Source organism: Phoenix dactylifera, unplaced genomic scaffold, assembly GCF_009389715.1.
Source record: "Phoenix dactylifera cultivar Barhee BC4 unplaced genomic scaffold, palm_55x_up_171113_PBpolish2nd_filt_p 000348F, whole genome shotgun sequence".
NCBI lineage: Eukaryota > Viridiplantae > Streptophyta > Magnoliopsida > Arecales > Arecaceae > Phoenix > Phoenix dactylifera.
In genome coordinates this window covers 50,340-73,712 of record NW_024067806.1, presented here as the reverse complement: position 1 = coordinate 73,712, position 23,373 = coordinate 50,340, and the positions used below count along the sequence as shown (strand labels likewise).

General features: G+C 43.4%; 1 protein-coding gene across 1 annotated transcript in view; it reads left to right on the top strand.

Moving 5' to 3' along the window:
* LOC120103881 (replication protein A 70 kDa DNA-binding subunit B-like) overlaps positions 1-20,791 on the top strand; it is a 39,128-nt gene extending 18,337 nt beyond the window's left edge. The window contains exons 6-12 of the mRNA XM_008806691.4: positions 18,558-18,680; positions 18,774-18,851; positions 19,117-19,294; positions 19,383-19,685; positions 19,787-19,944; positions 20,042-20,162; positions 20,436-20,791. Of these exons, the coding sequence (XP_008804913.2) occupies positions 18,558-18,680; positions 18,774-18,851; positions 19,117-19,294; positions 19,383-19,685; positions 19,787-19,944; positions 20,042-20,162; positions 20,436-20,579 (1,105 nt within the window). The 3' untranslated portion in view covers positions 20,580-20,791. The remainder of the gene's footprint in view (positions 1-18,557; positions 18,681-18,773; positions 18,852-19,116; positions 19,295-19,382; positions 19,686-19,786; positions 19,945-20,041; positions 20,163-20,435) is intronic.
* The last annotated feature ends 2,582 nt before the right edge of the window (positions 20,792-23,373 follow it).

Below are 23,373 nucleotides of genomic sequence, written 5' to 3'. Positions count from 1 at the left end.
TCGAGGCACCGGGCATCAATTCTCCGCAACTCGCTCCAAAGCCCTGTTAGAAGTATGCCCTAGAAGCAATTTTGGCAGACATGTTATAATTGTTCTGGGACATAAATTTATACTTGATTTTTTTATTAATAAATAAAATTGGGCATTTTTTAATTCATGTTATTATGTGTCCATGAATCGTTCTAGAAATTAATAAGATGATAATACATATTCTCAAGAGTTGAGAATTTAAGACATGTATTATTAGGGAATTAATTTCTAAACTGCTCCTGATCGATGGATCATCACGAAGGACGATGATCGATCCGATAATATTAGTGCACAAATCACTTTCTTTGATGGACGAGTCTTCAGTCCACCGTGTGGGGATACTGAAGTGATTGTGCCAGTGCTTGTTAGAGAATAAGGGTACTGAGCGTGACCAAAGTAAGAAGTCACTTGGATGTCTATCCACTCGTCAGTAATTTACTTGATGCTGCAGTTGTATGACTAGTACTTAGACCTGCGATGCCTCAGCTAATCACAGTAAGTTTGCTGTAGTTTGACGAGCACATAAATATGGGCCCTATCCATACGGATCCTTGTGGTGCAAATTGGCTGCAGTAGTTCACTGTCGGATTAGGGTTGCATCTAGATGGGATCTATCGACCTTGATAGATAGTTGTGACTCTGTGTGATTTATGGGACTAAGTTCGAAAGACCTTGGCTTGGGTAGTTTTGGAAAAAGAGTTTTCTAATCTCAAACTTGAGTTAAATAAATTTGACATATGACAAACGATGGGATTTGACGAGTTATCCATAACCTCTGTTTTGTCGAGATCCACGATAGAAGTATTGTATCATACGCTAACTGCACCTAGAGGTTCATCTATTTCATTCTGCTGGGTTGTCACTATCTGCTGCTAGGTATCACTAGTGGATTGTGAGACTCGAAGGCATTCACTTGATGATCATTGAACTCTGAAGAGAAGAGTTGAAATTGTTTCAACCCATTGAAAGGAGTTTCAATGATATTATGATGGAGATCACAATATATCTCACAACCAGACAGAATAGAATCTATGGGATCACACACATTAGAGGTTTTGATCGTTCTGACGGTTGGATTGCGATTTAGAATCGCAATAGATCTTAATTGTCAAGTTGATTAATAATTGGTTTAAACCACTAAGAGTTAGTGAGTTAAAGAAGAAGAATTTGCAATTTGATTGCAATTTGATTGATTCAATTGGGCTTAATCAATTAGGATTAAACTTTATTGGATAAGGATGAGAAGTCCTAATTAATTAGAACTCTTTATTAGATAAGGAACTTAATTCATGAAGTCCAATTTGGATCCTAATTGGATTAGAATTCACATGAATCAATTAGGAGGACACATTGGGTCCTAATTGGATTAGGATTCAATTAATCAAGAGGGACCACATGTTTTCTAATTAGATTAGAAAATTTAAGTATGAAAGGAAGGGAGTATCCCTTCCTTCATGCAGGCCAAAACAAGGGAGAAAACAAGGAGGGCGGACGCCCCTCCTCCTTGTCACACGCCCAAAGGAAGGAGGGGCGTCCCCCTCCTTTCCTACTTTGGTTCCCCATGCCACAAGAGGAGGGGCGTCCGCCCCTCCTCCTTCCCTTCTTGGCTTTACACACGGCACAAGGAGAGGCCCTGTTGCCTCTCCTTGATTCTCTCCAATTCCTTTTAAGTAAGGGGTGTGGAAGAATTAAATAAGGAGTGTGCAAGAATTAAGTATGGGGTGTGGAAGAAGAAAAAAAAAGAAGAAAAGGAGGCGCAGGCTCTTGTTCCTCTTCGTCCTTCTTCTTTCTCCTTCTTCTTCCTCTCAAAGCAGTTAAAGAGTTGATTGAAAGAGAGAGGAAATCAGTCATCAAAAGCGATCTTTGCAAGAGAGCTAGCAACCCTATGAGATCAAGGAGCTTGAAGCAATCGACCTCGTGGATACCTGTAGAGGCCAGGCGCTTGTGCAGCTTCAAGCGAACCAAATACAGCGATCATCAGAGCGGTGAAGATCTACCCACTCAAAGGTAAAGATAGGATCTTTACAATTCCTAATAGTAGATTTGAAATTAGTAGATTTAATCTTTTCTTAAGATTTCATATTTTTCTGAATTAGAGAATTCCGAATTTTTTTGAAATCTACGTTCTCTAGGACATTCATGAGATGAACGACCCCGCGCGTGTCTTTCCGTTGCGATCATCACAACGCATGCGGGGGTAACCCGACAAGCCCACCTGCTACGGAACCAGTGGATCAAATTTCTCAGGTCCAGCAAGAGCAGTTTAATCTTCTCGTCCAGCAAGTCCAAATGCTCACCGTGGCATTTAAGGCTTGCAGTAGGCAGGAGCCAAGCCTGCACCCCCTCCTTGCGGGCGCGAGTCCTTAAGACGGCGATCGCGACGTCATTCTCTGGCCAGGCAGCGCACGATAGCCAACGAAAGGGAGCGTTGCCACTGCCGAGCTCGATCCCTAAGCTAGGAAGGTTTGTCGCGTAGCCATCACTCAGAGAGCTTGTGCCAAAGTCTGAATCTCCGAGCATGGAAACAATCATCGGAGGCGGGGTCCACCCCATGCCGAGCTGCAATAGGAGCACCGTCCATCATCGAGCTCGATAGAAAAGTCGAGGAGTTGGAGTGACAGATCCAGGCGCTTCGAGACTAAGGCCTGAAGCACGACGCCGATCTCGAATTCACAACTGAGTCTCCATTTTCTCGATAGAACGCTGACGAGCCGATCCCCTCGAGATTTTTTTTGGGGGGGTCCCATCAGCACCACTACTTGAGCAGGCGACAGAAGAGGTTTTTCTCCGCTTCTGATGCCGTTGTCCGGCATCAGGTTACTTAGTCTTATCCGAAAGCGGCGGAAGGTTCAAGATGCCGCAAATCGAGCCATATGATGGCTCGTCCGACCCCTTGGATCATTTGGAAAGTTACAAAGCCCTCATGACACTCCAAGGGGCCACAGACGCCCTACTTTGCAGGGCCTTTCCGGCAACTCTCCGTAAGGCAGCTCGTCTTTGGTTCTTCGGGCTGAGGCCCTGCTCGATTCTATCTTTTGAGCAATTGGGCAGGCAGTTTGCAACTCATTTGGCGGCTAGCCGGCGTCAGCGCCAGACCTCAGATTTCCTCCACATCAACAGAAGGAGGAGAATCTTTAAAAGATTATATTGATCGCTTCACCTCGGCTATATAGGAGGTTTGCGATCTCGACCAGTCCATCGCTATGTCAGCATTGACTGGTGCTCGGTTCTACAAGTTTCTCTTCTCCATCGAGAAGAACTTCTCCACCAACTTTGTGGAGATGCTGGCCCGAGCTCGAAAGTATGCCAAGGCTGAGGAAGCCATGGCCTTGTGGCGGGAAGCAGCCAAACGGCCTTCCAAGATGCAGAAAAAGCGCCATGAGGAGTGCGGCCGAACAAGGAGTAGATCCCTCCGACGCGAGAAAAGTCTTCCTCGGCCTAAGAGCTCGGCTCGCCTAAGGTCTCCCCTCGAGAAGTTTGGAAAATACACTTCCCTCACATCCACCTGAGTGGAGTTTCTCATGGAGATCGAGGGGCAGGGCTATCTCCGACCGCCACCGAGGATGCGATCGTCAGAGTCACGAAAGTGCTCGAAGAAGTACTGCTGCTTCCACAGAGATCACGACTATGATACGGAGGATTGCTACCAGCTCCATGATGAGATCGAGGCACTCATCCGTCGAGAATGGTTGGGTCAGTTCGTCCGTGATCAAGCTAACAGGAGGGAGCCCGAGGAACAGAACCCAGAGCTGCCTGAGGAGCAGAGCGACAACTGACCTATCGCGGCATTATCAACACCATTGGAGGGGGGCAAGTAGAGGCACCTAAAGCGTCGAGCCAAGGAGAAGGAGCTTTCTCAAGACATCCATGCACTTCAAAAGTCATCTCATTTTTTGATGAAGATTTAAAGGGTGTTAAGACCCCTCATGATGATGCTATAGTTATTTCCCTTACTATTACAAACTTGATGTAAAAAGAGGTCTAGTGGATAATAGAAGCTCTGCAGATATCTTATTTTATTATGCCTTCCAAGGGATGGGAATGACTGTAGAACAACTCAAAAGGATGAGCGCTCCTCTAGTTGGATTCACAGGAGATTTCGTACCGATAGAGGGGGTTATCAGCTTACCTGTCATGGCCTAGCGTGCGCCCTGAGAAAGTATTGTAAAGTTAAACTTTCTCAAGGTCTATGTCAGCTCGACCTACAACGCCATCCTTGGCCGACCAGGGCTAAACGCCCTCTGAGCTATGGTCTCTACCTACCACCTACTCATACGGTTCCCTACAAGTCGAGGGGTCGGTGAAGTCCAAGGAGATCGGGCAACAGCTAAGCAATGCTATATGACTGCACTCAAGGGCAAGCAGCCAGCCGAGGTTTCGGCTCAAGCACTACCCATTGAGGGGCTGGATGTACTTGATGAACCAAGGAAACAACGAGGTGAGCCTGGAGAATGCCTTCTCTGCATTCCCTTGAGGGATGACTGACCCGAGTAGATTGTGCAGATCGGATCTGGTCTGGATGCAGATATGTGAACTTGTATAATTGGGTTCCTTCGGGCCAATGCGGACATGTTCGCCTGGTTGCTTGCTGATATGCCTGGAATAGATCTTGAGGTAACGGTCCACCATCTTAAGGTGCACCCAACATACAAGCCTGTCAGGCAGAAGAAGCGAAGTCTCACAACAAATCGACAGCAAGCAGTGGCCGAAGAAGTGGACAAGCTCCTCAAGGCCGGCTTCATAAGGGAGGTCATTTATTTTGATTGGCTCGCCAATGTTGTTTTTGTAAAAAAAGCTAATGGAAAGTGGCGTACGTGTGTGGACTACACCGATCTGAACAAGGCTTGCCCAAAGGACAGCTTCTCTCTCCTAGGGATTGACCAGCTTGTTGACGCTACCTCTAGACATCAGCTCTTGACCTTCATGGATGCTTTTTTAGGGTACAACCAGATCCAGATGGCACTAGAAGACAAGGAGAAGACATACTTCATTACTGAAAAAAGCCTCTATTATTATAAGGTCATGCCTTTCGGATTGAAGAATGCCGAGGCAACTTATCAGCGGCTCGTCAACAAGATTTTCAAAGATCAAATCGGGCAGAACATGGAGGTCTATATGGACGACATGCTAGTCCATATTGCCGATCTGGATGAGGCATTTTCCACCCTTCGGAGGTACTAAATGAAACTTAATCCTACAAAGTGCACTTTTGGAGTTATCTCTGAAAAGTTCCTCGGCTTCGTGGTGACGCAACGAAGGATTGAAGTGAAGTGAACCCCGAGAAGATCCGGGCATTGTAGGAAATGACACCATCGATGACAATTAAGGAGGGGCAGCAGCTCGCTGGTCGGGTAGCAGCCCTCGGAAGATTCATCGCCAGGTCGGCAGAGCGGTGCCTCCCCTTCTTCAAGGTCCTCAAGCAGCCGAAGGATTTCGTGTGGTACGAGGAGTGTTAGCAAGCCTTTGATGAGCTCAGGCGGTACCTCGCCTCTCTCCCTTTACTCATAAAGCCCCAGTGCAGGGAACTTCTCTACCTGTACCTCGCAGTCTCCCCGATGGCAGTGAGCTCAGTACTGGTCCGAGAAGAAGAAAAATGCTAGAGGCCTATATACTACACTAGCCAGATTCTGCAAGATGCGGAGACCAGATATTCCAAGTTGGAGAGGACGGTCTGCGCACTCGTTACCTCAGCTCGTAGGCTTCGACCCTACTTTCAGGCGCACACCATAGCAGTGCTAACCGACCAACCTATAAAGCAAGTTTTGCAGTGGTCTAACTGGGTCAGAAGGGTTGCATGGTGGGTAGTCGAGCTCGGAGAATTTGACCTCGAGTACCGCCCGAGGCCGGCGGTCAAAGCATAAGTGCTTGCCAACTTCTTGGTAGAGTCCACCTAGTCGGACGACCCTCAAGCCGAGCTCAACATGGAAGAAGAAGGTGCTCCTAGATAGCCATGGATCCTATATGTTGATGGCTCCTCGACCTCGGAGGGCAGCGGCGCAGACCTCATCCTCACTAGCCCGGATAGAGTAGTAGCAGAGCAGGCCTTGCGCTTCGAGTTCTCCATTTTCAATAATGAGGCAGAATATAAAGCGCTAATTGTAGGGCTAAAGTTGGCAAAAGAGCTCAACATCTGCCGCCTGAAAGTTTTCAGCGATTCCCAGCTGGGGGTGAGCCAAATCCGGGGGACTTCGAAGTTCCGGAGTCGTCAATGATGAAATACCTCCAAAAGGTACGGAACATCACCTCGACTTTCAGCACATTCCGAGATCGAAGAATGCGAGGGCCAACCTGCGTCAAAGCTAGCGACGTCCAGTTCGGCCAAGCTCCCGAAGACCACTTTCTCGAGTACCTAAAGGCACTAAGTACAGAAGACCCTAAACCAGTCCTGTGCATAGAGATCGAGCCGAGCTGGATGGATCCACTTAAACAAAACGGAGTCCTCCCTGCGGATAAGCTTGAAGCCCGACGAATTGAACACCAAGCGATTCGGTACCTCATGTATGGAGGTAAGCTGTACTGCCAGTCGTTCACGTCGCCACTCCTCAAATATCTCCGCCCCTCATAGGCCGACTATGCGATGTGAGAAGTGCACAAAGAAATCTGCGGGAACCATTAAGGAAGCAGAGCCTTGGCACATAAGATTCTGTTGCAAGGATACTATTGGCCCATACTACAAAAGGGCATGGTGGATTTCATCCGAAGATGCGATCGGTGCCAACGCCATGCCAATGTTCAACGTAGACCTTCAGTCCCATTGATGCCAATCAGTTCTCCATGGCCATTTGCCCAATGGGGAATTGATATACTGGGGCCTTTTTGTCCAGCTACAGGACAAAGAAGATTTCTTATTGTCACCGTTGACTACTTCACGAAGTGGATCGAAGCAGAGCCTATTACCCAAATCATCGAACCGAAGGTGTAGAGCTTCATCTAGAAAATGATAACCTGTAGGTTCGGACTCCCTCGAGTTATCATATCTGATAATGGCCGTCAATTCGACAATGCTCGGTTCAGGGAGTTCTGCTCTGAGCTCGGTATTGACGATTGCTTCACATCGGTGGATCATCCTCAAACCAATGGGGAAGCGAAAGTGACCAACCGAACCATCTTGCAAGGACTCAAAGCCAGATTGGACCGAGCAAAGGGGCAATGAGCAGATGACCTTTACAATGTCTTGTGGGTTTATCGGATGACCTTTCGAGTTCCCACCGGAGAGCCGCCCTTTAACCTATCTTATGGTATGGAGGCGGGCATCCCCCTTGAGGTCGGATTACCCTCGCCCCAGGTTGAAGGCTTCAATGCCACGACTAATTCGGCGTGGCTCTGGAGCAATCTGGACCTCCTTGAGGAAGTAAGGAAGCTGCTCAGATCCGAATGGCGAGGTACCAGCAAAAAACGATGTAGTACTACAACTCTAGAGTCAAGATTAAGTCATTCAAGGTCGGCGACCTCGTCCTAAGGAAGACTGAAGTCTTCCGAACTTTGGAACAAGAAAAACTCGTCCCGAATTGGGAAGAACCATATCGAGTCGCCCGGGTCCAACAGCCTGGGGTTTACAAGTTGGAATCTTTGGACGGAACTTTAGTTCCTTGAAGATGGAATTCTAGAAATCTCAGAATGTATTATTAATGAAAACAGTCCTCGAGGACTTCTTTGAAATGTCCTTGAAATGCCTTGATTGGTTTGACACGCTTCGGTTGTTTCCACGGCATGAGCCCACAAGTACGACGCAATGATGCCCCGACTCAAGCTTGAGGCGCCTTGTAACATCGACCATGAGCCGAAGAGGCTCCCTCGACCGCAGAAATAATGACGCCCCGACTCGAGCTTGGGGCTTCCTGTGGTGTCGACTGTGAGCTGAAGAGGCTCCCTCGACTGCAGAAACATGCAATGATGCCCCTGTCCGAGCTCGGGATGCTCTGTAGTGTTGACTGCGAGCCAAAGAGGCTCCCTCGACTATAGGAATAATGACGTTCTGGCCCGAGCTTGGGACATCCTGCAGCGTCGATCGCCAACCGAAAAGGCTCCCTCGACCTTAGGAATATGCAACGACGCCCCGGATCGAGCTCGGAGCGCCCTGTTGCGTCGACCGCAAGCCGAAGAGGCTCCTTTGATCTCAGAAAAAATTTGAGGGCGCCTCGACGTTAATTAGAGCACCCAAGTTAAAACCTAAAAAGATCTACAAGGCCAAAAGGCATCAAAACTTATGACGACCTTCTACCTAAAAGACACAAAGCAAGACGAGCTCAAACACTTAGCGAAACTTTAAAACACAAAGTGCCAGAAAAAGTATACTTCATTGATATTAAAAGGCCAAAGGCCGATTTTAAAAGATGCCGACCTTGAGGTCAGATAGAATACAAAAATAGTCGACTACAAAAAGGCCTAAGTGGCCGACCTCACAATTATGACAAGAAAAGAAAAAGAAAACAAGTAAAAAGGGTAAAGCTCGGGCAGCTTGGGCAGCCTCAGTTCCAACCTCAGCAGTGACCTCAGTAGCATCTCCGTCTACCATTTCGGTGACGAGCTCGTGCGCCTCAGCGAGCTTGCTCACTTCTGACGCGATTACTGCCTCGACAACTCCAGACCGAAGTGGACGAAGGCCGCTGAAGTCGACCTCAGGGAAGAGTCACTGGGCTTGATCGTGGTAGTTTTCGAAACCCCGGATTAGGCCATCAGTTGCCTCCTCCACCAATTCGTCCTAGTACTCCTCAGGCTGGCGGTAGCTCTGGATGGCCTTTCGGACCTGCTCCTCGGCCAACCTCTCAAGCTGCTCGGCCTTCAGCCTCAGAACTCCGGCCTCATTTTTCTGGCCGGCCAGTGCAGCCTTGAGCTTGGAGATGTGATCTTCTACGGTTCGGAGTGCCAAATGAGTTTGGTCATGCTCAAACTCCATCTCTTAAATTCGAGTGAGCCCAGCCTTGATCTGAGCTTCCACCATCTTCACCCTCTCCTCAGCTCCTTGTTGCCGCTGCTCGACAGTTATTGCCTTTTCCTTGGCCTCCTGCCTCCATCGCTTGGCGGCCTCCATTCTCGATGGATACGACATAGCCCGTTCTTGGTAGTTGGACGCGGCGGTCACCAACATATCGACCACGTGAAGGTGCTAGCACAAGAAACAAAGCATTAGCCGAGGTCGAGCACTTAGAAAAAATATAAAAACCAAAGTATGGCATCACTCACCAAGACAGCAACGGAATATGCTTGATCGACGAACTCGCCGATCCCCATCTGCTCCTGCCGAGCCAGGTTGGCCAGAAGCAGGGTGCAACGGATGACCTCACGAGTGATGTTGCCAGATTCGAGGGCCGAATCGTCCTCGAATAGATGATTCTTGGGTAAGAATGTCGTCCTCTCGGGCTCGGAGGGAGCGAGATTAGCTCGTGATGAGCTCGAGGCCTCGGAAGAGGTCGGGACCCTACAAAAAGCCGGGACCCCAAGCCAACTCCTCAGCTCAGGACCCGATCTGCACAATTGGATGACCTTGCGGGCCCTCCGAGTTCCGCCCCCAGGCGCTGTGACCGCTTGTTCCATTGTGGCCCCTCCTTGAGCTCCTTCTTCAGTTGGTAGGGGCTGCTCGGCCTCGATTGGTAGGGCCTTCTTGGTTTCAGGTGATGAAGGCTCCTCGGCCCTGGTCGGTAAAGCCCTCGTTGCGTCGGGCCTTTGGGACTTCTTTTTCTTCGGCTGAGTAAGTCCAGTCGCGTTGACATGAGCGGGCTCGCCTGGCATGTAACCGGAGAGAGATGCAGCCCTTGGTTTCTTCGATCTTGGCTCAGGCCGAGCTCCACTCGAGGCAGCCGCCCTCTTGTTATATTTGGCCATTAAGGTCTCATTGCTGAAAACCATTTCTGCAATTTCTGACAGCATGAACCTTAATGAAAATCGAGTATGAGAAAGGAGAAAAGAAAAGGAAAGAAAAATGACCACGTTGCCCTTACCCTCGGGACGAGTCGAGCTCAGGCCGATGTTTAACAAGGCCTCCTCGCTGAGCAGGTCGGGAAGCTTCGTAGTTCCTCCCAGCCCGAGCAACTTGTCTAGAATCTTCTGCTCGGATCATGACAACTTGGGGGCTTTGTTGTTCACCGTGGTCAACGACAAGCCCCAGGTTGGGTCGAACCCCCATGACTGCTCGGAGGTAAGGAAGAAAAATCTATCTTTCTACCCATGAATGGAGGAAGGAGCATCTTGGAAGAGTGTACGACCTCTCCAAAAAGAGAATTACTATCACCTTTTGTCTGCAGGGCTAGCTTTTAACATAAAGCAACCCTGGAAGACGTTTACCGAGGTGGGGAGATCGTGAGCAAGACAAAGAGAGAGGAAGCTGATAATCATTCTCCATGAATTTGGAGCGAGCTGTGCAGGAACAAGGCGATAAGTTGCCAGAAGCTTGTTCACGAATCCATGAAGAGAAACCTTAGCCCTGCTTGGAGCGTCTCCACATACGCTCCGATCCAACCTCGGGGAGGGTCGGTGACCCGAGCCCTGGGCCCTGGGAGCTCAAAAGTAAACTCACGCAGGAAGAAGAACCGAGCCTGAACCAGGCCCAGCTCCTCTTCGGTCAAACTCGAGCCAATCCCGCTCGGATCATGGTCCAGCTTGAGCTCAACTTCCTCTGCATCCGAAGAAGCCTGAGCTCGGGATGGACCCGCGCTGGGCTTAGGAACTCCTGCATGCGAGCCCATTGCATCCGACATCAAGGACTTCACCTTGCTCACAGAAAACCAAAGAAAGAGGAGGAGAAGACGAAGGAAAAGAAGATGGAAAAGAGGAATAACCCTCCGAGCGACCGAGAAGGAAGAAGACACCTACCTAAGACTTCACCGGAGAAGACAACTGGAAAAAGAGGACCGACGAAAACCGAAGATGTAGAAGAGAAATCTGCTGCAAAACTCGTCGGAAAGCACCAAGAATGCTTGAAGAAAAGCTTGAGGATGATGATAATGACGGCCGGGAAGAAGAAGAGTGAGAGCGATGGAGGTCAAATAGGGGCCCTAGGGCCTCTCTAAGGCCTTATATAGCTTACCTCAACGGCTCTGATCGGCCTGCTCGAGTGGCCAAGCGGCCAGATCATGCCACATGGCAGACCCAATAGCTCCCTTAGTAGATCTTCTCGGATTATGGTGTTAAAGGCCGATCATCATGATGGCCGCCTTGGGGGGCGGGGCATTGATGATTGGCCCCTCGCATACCATCAGGTAATGCCTTAAAAGGGAGCACGCGCACAACACATTGAAGACTCCTGCAACCGCTTTCGCTTGGAATGACGTGGCAGCTTAAATCACCCAAACTCGGCTCGAGAAGCTTGGCTTAAAGCCATTAGCTCCAATGGTACGAGAGGTGCACCCCACTTGGCACATACACCTTCACGAACATTTGGCTGCAACACAGGACGATCGACAACTCAGTACTTCCTTCGCTTGAGCTAAAGAACAACTCAAAATCGGAAGTCGGAGGGCAAATGATGGGAGGCAAAATGGATCGTCCTACTCCAGCGTGGAACCACCCAATCCCTACCGAGATGACTCAGAGCCGAGCAGGCCAGGCCTCGGCCCCGCTAAGAGTCGAGCCGACCTCGGCCAGAGGCCAGGCCGACCTCGGCCCTGTCAACCTTAATCCCGCCGAAGATCCTGCAGATCAAACAAATATGGAAAGATATCTTCCGAATCCTTTGCCCGTCGGATTGATCTCCGTGATTTACGCCGCCTCTAGCTAATGACCAGCTGATCACAACTCGGCTCGAGACTTCAGGTAACGGCCGAGACCCTCACCCTACAAAAAGGGGGTAGGGAAAGGCCCTCGGTAAGTGAAAAAGGCCATTCAAAAAAAGTGGCTTCCATTCTCCGTCCTGGCTGGCGGCTTCTCGGATTCCTCTGGCGTGGTCACCCTCAAGCCAAATTTCAACCCCAACAGTCCTGATTTTGATACTGTAAGAAAGTGGTCTTCATATCCCATCTGGAAACATCTTTTACAGAGACGAGCTTATCATCAACCAACATAAACAAGCTAGGAAAAAGTATTTGCTGCAGGCATGTTAGCTGGCTACCTAGCTGACCAAAACCTGATATGGCAGAGTTCACTAGTATTAATCCACCATCTATGGATAAGGATTCATCTCTCCTACCGGATAGCCTGTTCTCAATTTTATGGATAAAAGACATCTAGTTCCCTTTCTTCAGTTTATCTTGTCTTAGAAGTACATCAGGATGCTTGATGAAGCCTATCAATTTTGCAACTCATGATCCCGGGACAAGGGGTTGCCAACTCAGGGTCATTTCCAACTGGAATAATGGTGAATTTAGGGAATCTTATTGATAATCCTGACAAAACATCAGTCCCATAGAGCAAAATATAATATAGCAAGCATCTCAGCAATGGCTTTTGAACTAAACTAATTAATTGCAACACTATACTCCTAGAAGCTGTTAGTGATATGTCATGTTTTGGTTTATTGGAGACCTAAGTAAATAGGTCATATCTAAGAGTAACTTTATTTTGCACGGACCATATAGCCTCATCAGGTTTGAAGTTTTCGCTGTTGTTGGGCCTCTTTCAGGAACCTTGATGGTTTTGAGAACTCCAAGTTCTAAAACTGAATATCGTGCTCTGCCAAATTGCCTTGCTGTGCTAATACCTTGGCAGCAATTCTTAGGGAAGTGTCATACTGAGATGTGACAACTGGGCTGCTTTACAAATCTTTTCCTAGTACTCTAGGATTGTTGGACCTATCACCATTCTTCCTTCTAATGGCCTTTCCTAGACCTGTTAAAAAATGAGGAGTGAAAACAGAAAATAGGGGAGAAGAAAATGGCTGAATTCATTTCCAATTTTCTTGCTTTATTTTTTAACAGATTGGAGGTATTTATACACATTCGAGCTTGATCAAAATGTAACTAATCTAGCTATTAAGCAATGCAAATTGTAACTAAATGTAACTAATCTAAAAATTCAAATTGAAAGAGCTTCCAGAACACTGAGTTTGTTTCAGCTGATTCACTGTTTCAATCCGTTTCAATAGTCACTGTTATGGAATGTTATGACTGTTGTAAAACGTTATGAGAGTTTAAATTTGGTCGTTGAAGATTTCATGGGAACCAGCTGTTCTATTGGAAAGAACTGGTGGAACTGTTGCTTGCCGGTTTGCTGGGAGAGGCTGTAACTTAGTGACCTTGTTATTTTGAGACTCCCCCTCAAGATGGGCATGGATGTTTAATGTGCCCATCTTGGATAATAGGAAATGAAAGGTGGCAGCAGGCAATGATTTTGTATGCATATCTGCCAGTTGAAACTTTGAAGCAATATGCCTTGGGTTAAGAACTCCTGTTAGAACCTTTTTTCTGACAAAGTGGCAGTCCAGTTCTATGTGTTTAGTTCTCTCATAGAAGATTGTATTCTTGGTGATGTGAAGTGCCGCTTGATTATCACAATACACAAGTACCGGCTGTGGATGATCTATCTTAAAAAATTTTAGCAGGGCAATTAACCAGACAATCTCACAACTAGTGTAAGCTAAGGCCCGGTACTCTACTTCTGATGAGGATCGGAAAACAGTGGCTTGTTTCTTGGTCTTCCAGCTAACCAATGAGTTTCCAATGAAGATGCAAAAGCCTGTGACAGATCTTCTTGTTTCTGGATATCATGCCCAATCCGAATCACCATAGGCTTTAAGGTGAAGAGGAGATTGAGAGGAAAACATTATACCTTGGTCTATAGAGCCCTTTAAGTATTTCAGAACTCTATGAGCTGCATGTAGATGGATTTGTGTTGCTTTATCCATAAATTGGCTAAGAACATTTACCGCATACGCTATGTCTGGCATGGTAATTGTTAGATAAATGAGTTTGCCAACCAATCTTCTATAACTTGGAACATCAACCAATAAATCTTTGGATGAATGTGATAGTTTGTGATTGATTTCCATTGGAATTGTGACCGGTATGCTGCCGAGAAGTCCAATATCTTCAAGGATTTCAAGAGCATACTTCCTTTGGCATAGGTGAATACCAGCAGTTGATCTTGCAATTTCGAGCCCCAAAAAGTATTTCAGAGTACCCAAGTCTTTGATCTTGAATTGGGTTTGTAAAGATGCCTTGATTGACTTAATTGTTGTCAAACTATTGCTTCCCCCAATGATATCATCCACATAGACTATAAGAGCTATGAATCCATGCTCATCACTTCTTGTGAATAAGGAATAATCAGACTTTGATTGCTGAAAACCAATTGCAATGAGGGAAGAGGAGAATTTTGAGTACCATTGCCGAGAAGCTTGCTTGAGGCTATAAATGGATTTGTATAGTTTACAAACCAATTTCTTGTTGGATGACCCCCCTTAATCTGAAAATCCGGTGGTAGTTTCATATATATTTCTTCATCTAACTCCCTATGAAGAAATGCATTGTGGACATCCAATTGGCACAAATGCTAATTATGAATTGCCGCCAAGGCGAGGAATACTCTAATGGTTGTGAGCTTTGCTACAGGATTAAAAGTCTCTTGGTAATCAAAGTCTTTTCTTCGTGTGCAGCCTTTAGCTACCAATCTCGCTTTATATCTTTCAATTATCCCATCTAAATTGAGCTTAGTTTTGTAAACATACTTACAACCTACAACTCTCTTTCTCGGAGGTAAAGTGGTAATAGTCCAAATTCCATTTTCCTCTAGAGCTCTTATTTCAGCTTTCATTGCATCTTTCCAATGCTGAGAAGTCATGGCTTCAGTATAGGTTTTAGGATCTTTGGTTTGAGAGAGGGAGAGTGTATAGGCTTTGTGGGATGATGAAAGGTGGTTGTAGGATAAATGCTTGTGTAGGGAGTGGACGGTGGAATATGAACTTGGGTGTTCAGTAGATGTAATTGTGACTAATTTGCAGTGGTAGTCCTTTAAATAGTTTGGTGGAACTCTGATTCTGCTTGATCTTCTGAGAGGAATGTCAGTGCCATGGTGTTCAATTTGTGGAGGAGGTGACTCATTTGACACATTTAAATTTGTAGAACTAAGTGCTGGGGAATGAGATGAATGGTCCATTTCTACTTGATTGAAGTGGTCTGGTAAGTGTATGTCTGGTAAAGCTAGAGGTAAGACCAGTTCTGACGAAGTTGGAGAAAGTACAAGCTCTTTCGTACTAGAACTCTGGAAAGGGAATGTGGATTCATGAAAGATTACATCTCTAGAAATAATATATGACTGAATTTCTAGGTCATAAACTTTGTATCCCTTAACCCCTGCTGGATACCCAAGGAAAACACATTTCCTAGCTCTAGGATCAAGCTTAGTTCTGTTGTGTTTGAGAGTGGAAACAAAACATAAACATCCAAATACTCTTAGATGAGTGTAAGAAGGAATGGAAGCAAAAAGGACTTCATATGGAGACTTGTTTTTGAGTGTAGGAGTGGGTATTCAGTTGATTAGATAGGTTGCTGTTAAGACAGCATCTCCCCAAAATTTAGTTGCAAGTGATGCTTGAAAAAGAAGGGCTCTAGCAATAGTAAGAAGATGCTGATGTTTTCGTTCCACTATCCCATTCTGTTGTGGAGTATAAACACAAGTTTTTTGATGTATAATCCCTTTGGAACTATAAAACTCGGGCATATGGAATTCCATGCCATTATCTGTTCTAATTTGTATCACTTTGGCATTGAATTGAGTTTGAACTAAGTGAATGAAGGTTTGCAGAAGGTATCTAACATCAGATTTAAATTTCATAAGATATATCCAGGTTACTCGGCTATAATCATCAACTATAGTTAAGAAATAGTGATGACCTTGAATGGATACTTGAGAATAGGGACCCCATATGTCACAATGTATTAAATCAAATGGAGAAGAAGTGACAGAGTTGCTCATATGAAACGGTTTTTTTTTGTTTGGCTAAATGACAAACGGTACATTGTATTGATTCATTTCCCTTTACATCAGAAACATGGGATTGAATTAAATTCAAGGTTGGATAAGTGTCTTAATATAAAATCCCAAAGATCAAAAGTATGTTTTGCATTAGCATTGAGAACTTGACTTTTGGAGAATGAAATGTACTTGGAAAGAAGAGGTTGATTGACAGCGGGACTTAGAAGGAGAAAGTAGAGACCACTATGAACTCTAGCAAGTCCAATCATCATCTATGAAGAGAGGTCCTGTATGAAGCAGAATTTTTCCAAAAAAATAAGACATAAGGAAGCATTTTGAGTGAGTTTACTGATGGAGAGAAGATTAAAGGTAAAGAAAGGTACACACAAAACATTTGTGAGTGTTAAAAGTTCTGATAATTTTACAGTGCCAATATGAGTCACCCTTACCTTAGTTTTATTTGGCATCTGAACATATGCTTGTGTTTCACATGTGATGGAGGTAAGAAAGGAAGTGGAGCAGACGACGTGGTCAATGGCTCCTGTATCAATTATCTATGGAGCTTTTTGTTCATTGGCTAATTCAAATTTCTCTCGGCTGGCAGAGAGGGCAGAGGAATTAGTAATGACAGAGGTATAAGAAAAAGTTGTACCTGCCATGTTGGAGAAAGATGAAGTATTTGATGTTTTTGTGGATGTTGTTGGGTTAGGTAGTAATGGCTTGGACTGATGAGGCATTTGAGCATTGATAAGATCAATAAGTTGCTGAATTTGAGCTTGAGTGAGAGCTGTCTGAGATGAGATCGACTCCTTTTCTTGGCTTTGAGTGATCACTTGATTTGCTAAATATTTATTTGAAGGAACACTATTAGGATTCTCAAGTTTGATCTTAGTAAATTTGAAGTTAGGTGGGAATCCTATCAGTCTATAGTATTTCTCCTTAGTGTGCCCAACTTTTCCACAGTGATAGCACACTATTTCAGACTTATCTTTTCTTTTTGTATGAACCGCAGGAAGTGCAGAGGACTCAGAAGTTGGAAACACTGATGTTCGTGTTTGCCTTTGTCTCTCCTCTTGTAAAACTAATGAAAAAATTTTATCTAAAGAGGGCATAGGGCTCATGAGAATTATCCGACCTCTAATGCTGTCATATGAATCATTCAGCCCCATTAAAAACTTGAATACATAGTCCTTTTGCTGAGCTTCACTAACAATTCCCAGCGCATTACATGTACAATGCCCACAAGTGCAGGAAAGCAGTGGCCTGTAATTGTATAAGTCTTTCCAAATAGCATTGAGTTGGGTGAAATAATCACTTACGGATTGTGTTCCCTGCATAATCGAGCTAAGTTGATGATGAAGATGGTAGATTCTGACATTTTCCGGTTGTGCAAACTGGGTCTTTAGCTTTTCTCATACTTTCTTTGCAGAACTAATGTATAGAACACTTGATGCAATTTTCCTTGAAATGGTGTTCAGAATTCATGAAAGGATCAGATTGTTGCATCTCAACCAGGGCAAGTAAAGAGGACTAGCTAATTCTGGTGTAGGAATAGCTCCATCAAGAAATTCCAGCTTGTTCTTGATGGAAATGGCCAATGTGAAGGATCGATTCCATGAGAGATAATTGGATCCTGTTAGAGGAGGTATGATCACCGCAGTGTTAGCATTATCACTGTGATGAAGGAAGAATGGACTGTTTGGATCTTCAGAAGGGGAGGGGATATGAGTCGAAGAATAGGTAGGGGAGACATGAGCTGAAGATTCTCCGTTTGCCATTTTTGGATATTCTCAAATCAAGAAGATATGATAGATACAGCTTACAACTTCTCTAAGAAGGAAGAAGCAGAAGCTTGTATAACCACTCAAACTTCTAACTCCTGCTCTGATACCATGTTAGAAAATGAGGAGTGAAAACAGGAAACAGGGGAGAAGGAAAAGGCTGAATTCATTTCCAATTTTCTTGCTTTATCTTTGTACAGATTGGAGGTATTTATACACATTCGAACTTGATCAAAGTGTAATTAATCTAGCTATTAAGCAATGCAAATTGTAACTGAATGTAACTAATCTAAAAATTCAAATTGAAGGAGCTTCCAGAATACTGAGTTTGTTTCAGCTGATTCACTATTTCAATCCGTTTCAACAGTCACTATTATGGAATGTTATGACTGTTGTGAAACGTTATGAAAGTTTAAATTTGACCGTTGAAGCTTTCATAGGAACCATTTGTTCTGTTGGAAAGAACTGGTGGAACTGTTGCTTGCCGGTTTGCTGGGAGAGGCTATAACTCAGTGACCTTGTTATTTTGAGACTTATCATGCTAAAAACTCATATACCTTATTCCCTACTTTGTATAACTTTCATTTCCTTCCCACATCAAATGAATCGAGTGATTATTCCCATGTTCTTTCATGAAAAAGATCAATTAATGTGTTCCCGTTTACATCTTCCTACTAGAAGGTTCACCATATTTTCTAGACATGTCAATGTGGTTTTCCCTCTAATATCATATATTTCTCTTCAACTATGAGCATTTTTCTATTTCTAATGCATATATCCTATGAAGCGTTTATTTATAACATTTTTGAGTTTATTCATGGCAATAATTTTGCAATCCTCATCCACTCAAAATTTGACGAGAATTGTTGGCTTTTAGAAGTTGACTACATATTTAATTTGCAGATTCACAGCGAGTGATGGGAGTACGGAACTTAAAGCAATGCTTCCAGCACATGCGGAAGTACGTTCAGGAATGCTTGAAAACCTTTGCCTCATACGTATTTTTGATTACACTTTGGATGCTAGGTAAGGATCAAACCAACATGTTGTAGTATTTGTAGTATTACACTTTTGTTTTCATATCAGAACTTTGATTGTTTAAACCTTATTTCATCTCAGAACATTGATTGTGAGAAGCTGTGATGTCGTTGCACCATCAACCAAGATGGAGATCAAAATTGATGAACCACATGGGAGGTATGTGCTATTTCATTCTTATTATATTGTAGAATAGGCTTATGTTTGTTAGCTTTCCTTTTTTCTTGATGAAAGCATGGTTAGAAATAGAATCATTGTTTTGATAAGGCATGCTTTTGTTTTTTAATTTTTTATCTTTGTTCAGTCTACACTAGACATAATATAAATGTCGAATCCAGCAAGAAATTCATTCATGCATTTCTTTGCATTCTTTAAATTTCTTCTAGCTTAATGTAGCTCACATTCTTGTATTCCTAACCCTCAGTTCTATTCCTGCTACACGGACGTTTATGACAAGAAGAATATTTGCTCTTGATTCCTTGGATGCTACTAAAACAGATTGGGAAATTGAGCTTCAAGTTAAACAGAAAGGCGACTTGAGATCGTATAATAACAGCAAAGGAAATGGCTTTGTCTTTGACGTAACTTTAGCAGACAAGAAAGTAAGTGATTGTTTTTTTCAAGGATTTAATTTATCTACTTGCTTTATTAATTCATTCATTAATTTTTTTTTCTTGGATTTTTGTGCAGGATAAGAAAATAAGGGCTGTCATGTTCAATAAAGCTGCAAGGAAATTCTATCCTAAGTTTAAATTAGGAAAGACTTACTATATTTCAGGAGGCACTCTTAAACCAACAAAAGAACAATACAAAATTGCAGATAATGATTATGAGATAATCTTGGGAGAAGGAACAATTGTGAAAGAGGTAGATGACAATGATTCAACACCAAAGGCAAAGTCCAACTTTGACAAGATTGATCAAGGAAATGTTACTTCAATCGAAGTTCCCCTTTCGAAAATTACTAATGACCCAACTCGAGGTCAGGAAAAGGTATTATCTTGTTACAGCATTTACAAAAGAAGTTGCCATAATTTCTTTATTCTTTTATTCTTATGCACCAGCAAATGTCCTAAGCAAGTTTATGTTGCCAGGCTGTCTATTTCAATGTAAAAGTATTTGTGACTTACATTTCTTCTAACCAAACAATGTGGTTCTGGGCATGCAAGACCTGCCACAAAAAGGTGACTGAAACTGTTGATTCTGGTTATTGGTGTGAAAAATGCAATGCGATTGTCCAGTGTTGTTTAAGGTAAAGGAGGAAGCAACTCAAAGAATAAAGAACATTTTTGTGTCATGAAAAGAAATTTTTGATCACCATGTTAAATGTTTGATTTCCTACTTTGTAGATATGTAATGGAAGTCAAGATATCAGATCATTCAGGGGATGCTTGGGTTACAGTTTTCAACGAGGTGGCGGAGGAACTTATTGGATGCACTGCTGAAGAGCTTGCTAGGATAAAAGCCAGTGTAGGTTATCTATTCTGCCAACTCTAGATGCATGCTTCTAAAAGAAACTCCGGGCAATTTTCTGTTTGTACTTGGCCTTGTCCTTAGCCCAAAAACTTTAGACTTGGAATAAATCAAACAGGATTGTGCATGCTAATAGGAATTTCTAAAACCAAGGATTATGAGTTTATTTTTCATGCAGTTGCTGTATGTCACATAATATTGCGTTGTTTATATTGTAGAGCTTACTTCAAACAGCTCTCTTGTTCTTACTCTTGGCCATTCTATGAATAGGAGGGCTATGATAAGTACCAACTCAAATTGGAAAAAGCAACTGGGACTCAACATTTCTTCCGAGTTGGAGTTCAACAAGCTGAGTTCATGAACAAGAAGAGACAGAAGATAACTGTGCTCGCTCAAGTACCAGCTGATTGCTAAGCTGAATCAAGATTCTTTTTGGAAGAGAGAACAAATATATCTGCCTCTTAATGCAGTAATAGTTTAGAAACATACATTTTTTTTATTGCTTTAGTTAGTTTAATATATGGAAGTTGCTGACTCTTGCTGACTGTCTGACGTTAACCATTGCTTGCTGAATGACATACTACTGCTTCATCTAAGAATACTCAGAAGTACCGGTACTTTAAAAATTTCTTTTCTATCCAGACTGCTGATTTTGTTGTCTCATTTGACTGCTTTCTTTGCATTTCTCATCTCATGAAATGAATCCATGGGGAAACCCATATTTGCTGCATGCAAGAAAGAGAGGGAGGGAGGGAGAGAGGCATGGTAATTTTTTCAAGTTTTTTAACATTTGGTAAGGTATTTTCATTTTTTTTAAATTAAGAGAATAAGGTGCTAATCAGGAGAGGAAGAGCAGTTGTGAGATAGCAGTGGCACTAATCAGGAGATCGGAAAAGAGGTATGAGATATTTCCTTTTTTAATAAAATTTGAGAAGAGTGCCTGGTGAGATGAGTGACAGATAGTGAAGGAAACTTTCTAAATGAAAATTTGATGACGTGACAGCATAGTTTGTGCTAGTTAAGACTACGTGAAAAACACTTCCAGCGGAAACTTCTGTCCCTGCCAAAAGTCAATAAGTTGCTGTTAACAGTTTTGGCTGTGGCAGTTTTCATCACTACAGGCCGCTGTGAAATGTATTGATGCCAAATGTTTTGGCAGCAACATGCTCTTCTTTGCTTCCAAAAACTGTTCCAGTTTTTCATCACAACCTGTCTTTGTTGCTGCTTAAAAATGCTCTGGGGACCGTAAGAGTTCGTCTTTTGACCACAACATTGTCTGTCACTGCCAAAATTTTCCAATTTTTGGGCACGATCTCTCACTGTCGCCGGCTCAAACTCAGAAATTGTAACATTATATACAAATGATAGCAAAGAATTTATTCAATCATTTTTTTATATCTAAGACTAGACATCTGTTGTTCAAACATTTCTTTGCTCTTGTGAGTGGAAGATGTCCTAGAAAACATCCGGATAATAGATACATACGACATTCATAAATATGTAATTCTTTGCTTAGATAATTTAGTAACTGAGAGCTGTCTTGGCAACGCTCCCATCCATGCTCAGCGATGATAAGAATGACCTTGTAGATGACATGATTGGCGTGCAGCTTGGGCTGTCACAGTAGCTCCTCCTAAACATGTTAGCCGGGAACTTGATCTTTTGCTAAAGTTGAAACCTTGCTTTGCTGCGGCCAGAGTTATTGAATGTGAGCTGGACCCTGCGGTGCAAGTAAGATCAAAATGAAAATCACAACTTGATAGCTATGAGAATTGAAACTACTAACATAAGAACCTAGACAACTGTTCTGGAGCTCTTATATATAAATGTTACAGATTACTGTAGACCCACTACCTTCTGTATCTCTTCCAGGTCAAATTCCTACCAAAAAGGGAAAAGTGGGAACTAACTAGCCTCTGATAATTTCTAAGGAACATATTTTGCTTGAGGAAAAGTGCTTGTGCCGATTCCAAAGGAATAAAATCTTCTGATAATCCCACCTTGACAGTAAGGAAAATAACTTTGGATAAGTTATGTTCCAAAACAGGCTATTCCAAAGGATTGAGAGGAATAGAGAGCAATGACCTCAACTGATTTCAGAAAGTTTCTTCAACATGATGGAAAATAAATCATGAATGAACATTTTTACATTACATAGGAAACTAATAGCATAGAGTTACAGTAATACCTTCAGTCTCGGAACCAGCGCCATGCCAGTGCCATACAGATACAATCTTGGTATTGCCCAGTGCAGGATCAATGACCTCAACTGATTTCAGAAGAGTTTCTTTTAACATGATGTAAAATAAATCATGAATGAAGATTTTTATATTACATAGGAAACTAATAGAATAGTGTTGCCCAGCTATGCAACCTAAGAGGGGGCAGGATGAATTGGGTTTTTCAAAAACATTAGCTAATAATACAGCTGAATTAAATTCTTGACATATGAAAATTGAATTTAGCAAATAAGTACTAAGTAAGTATGCAAGGAATTAAAGCAAGAAAAACAGGCAAGGTAAACACAAAAATTTATAGTCGTTCCGTACCAACCCTGCACCAACATCCACTCCCCAAGACTTCTAAGAAATTTTACTATAATCTATCACCCAAATTACAACCTAGTTAATTTTTTTAGGTCAATCAACCAAAATTTTTACCAATTGTTTTCCGAGTTCATAACCAACCCAATAGATTTTTCAGGCAATCAACAAAAATCTTTTCCGATTGTTTTTCAGGTTCACAACCAACTCAGCTGATTTCCTAGGTAGTGATCTTCTCAGTTCTCTGTCTTTTCGCTATGGCCATTCTAGGATAAACTCGCTTTTGTCTGGGCTTGACTCTTGCTATACTAGAGTCAGCTCGAATACTTTATGGGTCGATTCGTTGATGTGATGAATTTTTTAGATTTATATCTGTCCTCTAAGATTGTTTTGGGGTTGACTCATAATCTGTTGGAGCCGGCTCGTGAAGATGCATCAGTCAATAACAATGTGCCATAGTCGACTCGTTGTATGTTTCGGGTCGACTCTTGAGGCAGTGAAGGATAAAATGTTTTGGGCTTGTATGTGAGCTTCCAAGGAATGTTTCATGGCCTTTTTGAGTTTGCGTTTTGATGTGGAGCTTCAGATGGATGATCTTCTTTGAGAGTACCTGAAGGCTTTATTTTCTAAAATGTATCACTTAAATTCAAAGCAAATAGATTAAT